This window comes from Olea europaea, chromosome 10 (genome assembly GCF_002742605.1).
Source record: "Olea europaea var. sylvestris chromosome 10, O_europaea_v1, whole genome shotgun sequence".
NCBI lineage: Eukaryota > Viridiplantae > Streptophyta > Magnoliopsida > Lamiales > Oleaceae > Olea > Olea europaea.
This window is the reverse complement of record NC_036246.1, coordinates 2,637,150-2,641,721: the sequence shown is the minus strand read 5'-3', so window position 1 is coordinate 2,641,721 and position 4,572 is coordinate 2,637,150. Positions and strand designations below refer to the sequence as shown.

Here is a 4,572-nt window from a genome sequence, read left to right as displayed (position 1 = left end):
CAAACAAATATGATATGCTAAGTTTATTATCATCTTTTACAAAAGATCCTGCATGAATTTAAATTACACGGCAGCTATATGGTCACGCAATATCTCCAAGATATTTTGAAGAAGTCTCGCACATCTCCTCCAACCCGGTTAAAGCACCTTATCTGAAAATGACGCATACAAATGCAATGTCATTCAAAATGCAGAAATTCAAGAATTAGAAATTTTACTCTAAATCAACTAAAATAACAGGTAATTAAGATACCATACAACAGTAATTTACAAGTTCAAACTAAATTGATAGTGATAATACCAATATTGCATACCCGAGGACCTTTTTCCTCGAGGACTCCCTACATGCTCCGCCTCACTTTTCTGCCAAAATGTCCTCAAGATATTTTTAGTCCTCGAGGATTGTATCTCAAGGACTGTGCTCATACGAATATGAAAACTCACTCCCTATTGTCCTCGAAAATATGTCCTCGGGTCATTGTTCATTAACAGATCTTCGAGATGTATATGTCCAACGAACAGACGCCTAAACGTCCAAGGACTCTATATCAACTGTAGCGCCACTAGTCAAACAATTCCATTACGAGTAGGACATTCCTCACAAACAATTCTACCGGATAAGAACATCCACCCGATTCCAATTCTATTAGGGATGTACTACCTACCCCTACAAATACCAACCTTGGACATTATTCAGATGCGTTTTCATTATTCTCTCATTTATAGCCTCACGTACATAATTCCCTTCCTGATTTAAGCATCGGAGGGGCGACGAGGACACACCTCGTTGCCTTTATTTCAAGTACCGGAAGACTACGATCGTGCTCATCCAAAGTCATCAAGCTCAGAAAATCAATAAGTACGATTTTTGGTAGTATCATTAGCGCCGTCTGTGGGAAACGCTACCAGAAGCCATGGTTAACACGCGATCAAGTCTTCCTCCCGCAAGCTCATCCACCCCCATCCCTCATCCTGCTGAAGATCAACCGACTCCTTAAGAAAAGTCGTCAGGAGTGCCTGCACCCTAGCCGGTGATCGTCACAACTGAAGCCTTCGAAGGGCTTCGTTAGCGGTAGCCACGCTAACGCAGCTATTAAGTCAAAGAAATTTGCATCCGTCACCGGTGCAGGCAGAGCATGGTGGTTTTATGAATGATGCTCGAGCCCGAGCACCAAACCTCGCAACTGGCGAAGTAGGGACCTCGGGTATTTGTAACATGGCCTCGGGCTCGAGATCAGTTGCTATAGATTCCAGAGAGATTGCCCGTATCATTCAAGAAGGAATTACAGCCGACCTGCAACGAAATGCTCGGGGGCCAACAAGTTTTACCCCTAACACCCCATTCTCGCCGGAGATATTGTTGTATCCCCTGCCCGACAGATTCAAATATCCTCGCATTAAAGAGTATGATGGGACGACCGACCCAATCAACCATCTCAATGTATATATCGATGTCATGAACTTGCAAATGGCGCCGGATCAAGTTATGTGCAAAGCTTTCCCGCAAATGCTGACTAATGCTGCTAGAGATTGGTTCTCGACATTGGAGCCTAACTCCATAGCCTCATTCTCAGATTTGACTGATAAGTTCTCAACCTTCTTTGCAAATAGCAAGCAAATCAGAAAGACTGCAGCCTCTCTTATGCAATTTCGCAAAGGACCAAATGAAACTCTACGAGGATTTATGACGATGTTTAATAAGGAAAAACTTCAAATAACTGACTTTCACATTAAGGTGGCTGTCTCCGCCCTCACATACGCCATAAGGTGTGAAGCCTTCAAGATGTCCTTATCGAAGGACCCACCACAAACAGTGACCGAGCTCCTCACCCGAGTTGAAAAATATTAATATGGAGGAAACGCTGAATCCAATGAAATCTGGTACTTCCCATGAAAAGGCTGAGAACAAGAAGCAACATGATCCCGTTTCCCGACCAGAGCATCCTCGGGACAAGCACAAGAATGAAGGGCCACCAGGGACTCTCACCCGGTTGAACACCTCCAAGGTAAATATCTTAATGGAGATCAAAGATATGAAAGAGTTAAAGTGGCCTTCAAGAATGAAGTCGCCCCCTGAGACAAGAGAAAGGAGCAAGTATTGTGAATTTCACCGATATCATGGGCATACCACAGAGGATTGTCAAGCCTTGCAGTGGGAAATTGAAGCCCTCATTAAAAGAGGGCTCTTAAGGAATTACATTGGGAATGATAAACACCCGAGTAATGACGATGACAATCGGAAAGAGCCTGGAGCCGGAAGCAGTGCTCAACCCACTGCTGGGACCATTAATATTATCATTGGAGGCATAGCATCTGGAACAGACACAAGTAGTGGGCGAAAGCAATTTGCCCGCCAACATACTCATACCTCAAAGGAATCCCATAATAAAGTCAAAGACATTATTTTTGTAGCAAGAGATTTGGAAGGAGTATCATATCCTCATGACGATGCCTTGGTCGTCTCTGCAATTGTGGCTAACTTTGAATTAAAGAGGATTCTGGTTGATAATGGGATTGTAGCAAATATACTCTCGCAGGAGGCTTTCGCTAAAATGGGGATCTCTCCCAAACAGCTCAAAGCAATAAAAACTCCGCTACAAGGATTTGGTGGTAGAGTCATTATCGCGAAAGGCATCGTCGAGCTTCCGCTGACGTTAGGTTCTGACAATGCACAAGTGACAGAGATCACACATTTCCAAGTGGTTAACACTCCTATGGCTTACAACGTCATCCTGGGAAGACCCTTACAGAACAAGATCCAAGCCATTGTATCAACTTTCCACCTAGCCATAAAGTTCCCAACAAGTCATGGCATCGGAGTAATTCGAGGAGACCGATCAGCTGCCAAACAATGCTATGTTACTAGCATCCGAGGACTAAGTACAGGCGTCATGCAACTTTCAAACCTCGAGCTCGAGCTCGAGCCAAGGAGTAGACTTGCCCCGATTGAGGAATTGGGAATGGTCGAGATCGAGCATGAAAAATATGGTAACAATCGGTCGGGACCTCAAGGCCAGCCTCCGGGAGGAAGTTATCAATTGTCTGTCCCGTAATATTGATGTTTTCGCATGAAAGGTCGAAGATATGGTAGGGATAGACCCTGAAGTAACAGTCCATAAACTCAACATTAAACCTGTTAAGCAAAGGAAGAGGCAGTTTGCACCAGAAAGACATGTGGTCATTCAAGAAGAGGTCGGCAAACTGGTGAGAGCAAGGTTCATAAGGGAAGTTCAATACCCCGATTGGCTCGCTAATGTTGTTCTTGTGAAGAAGGCCAGTGGTAAATGGAGGGTCTGCATCGACTTTACAGATCTCAATAAGGTGTGCCCTAAAGACAGCTACCGCTATCCAGGATTGACAATTTTGTGGATAGCACATCCGGACATAAGTTGTACAGCATTTTAGATGCATTCTTAGGGTATCATCAAATCCTCATGGCCTAGAAAGACCAAGAGAAGACTTCATTCATGGCTAATTCTACCATATACTATTATAGGGTGATGTCATTTGAGTTGAAAAATGTTGGGGCAACATATCAGAGGCTCATCAACAAAGTCTTCGCTAATTTGATAAGGAAGAACATCGAGGCCTGTGTTGACGACATGGTGGTAAAGAGTAAGAAGGTAGAGCAGCACATATCCAACCTAGAGGAGATGTTCGCCACCCTACGAAAATATCGGATGAAGCTCAACTCAGAGAAGTGTCTGTTCGGTATAGCTTCGGGAAAATTTTTGGGCTTCATGATCACTCACCGAGGGATAAGAAGCAAACCCCGACAGGCCTTGACAGCAATGGAATCGCCCAGGACTAAGAAAGATGTCCAAAAATTGACAGGTAGGATAGCAGCCCTAAATAGGTTCATGTCCCGGGCAGCTTGCCTTACCCTAATAGTGGCAGCACGAAAACTTCGGCAATATTTTCAGTCTCATCCCATTGTGATGCTCACTAATCAGCCTCTGTAACACATCCTTCAAAAGCCAGACGTCTCAGGCAGGTTACTAAAGTGGGCAATTGAACTTGGAGAGTTTGACATAGAGTTCAGACCCTGTCCGTCCATCAAAGCCTAAGCATTAGCAGATTTCATTGCAGAACTCACCCCAAAGCCTCGGGAGCCAGATGAGAGCAAGAGCACTACCATAGATGTTTGGAAATTTTTCGTAGATGGAGCATTAAACTCCTTGGGCTCGGGCGCAGGGGTCATCATAACGAGTTGGACATGCTCATGGACATTCAATGTGCACTCAGGTTCAAATTCGAGGCAACCAACAATGAGGCGGAATATGAGGCTGTCATCATAGCCATGGAACTTGCCATTAATCTCGAACTTGAAAATATCAAAATTTTTAATGATTCACAACTGGTGGTTGGGCAGATTGACGGAACATTTGAAAAGAAAGACGAAAAAATGGGCTTATATTGCTTAAAAGTTCATGATCTCGGACGAAAATTGAAGAGTTGTGAAATTGTGAAGATTGCTCGGGCTGACAACTGCAAGGCAGATGCCTTATCAAGGCTGGTGTTCATGGGAGTAGATGGACTTGACAGGAGAGTACATGTCAGATTTGTGACCGA

The 4,572-nt window shown here is 44.2% G+C and overlaps 1 protein-coding gene across 1 annotated transcript; it reads left to right on the top strand.

Annotated features, from left to right (window-relative positions):
• The first annotated feature begins 1,850 nt into the window (after nt 1–1,850).
• On the top strand, nt 1,851–3,053 carry LOC111400148. Its single transcript, XM_023027584.1, has one exon. It carries the CDS (start codon nt 1,851–1,853, stop codon nt 3,051–3,053), a length of 1,203 nt encoding a protein of 400 aa, XP_022883352.1.
• The last annotated feature ends 1,519 nt before the right edge of the window (nt 3,054–4,572 follow it).

Excerpts from the sequence above, each read along its gene's own strand:
- LOC111400148 (XM_023027584.1), top strand. The coding sequence starts at position 1,851 with ATGGAGGAAACGCTGAATCCAATGAAATCTGGTACTTCCCATGAAAAG.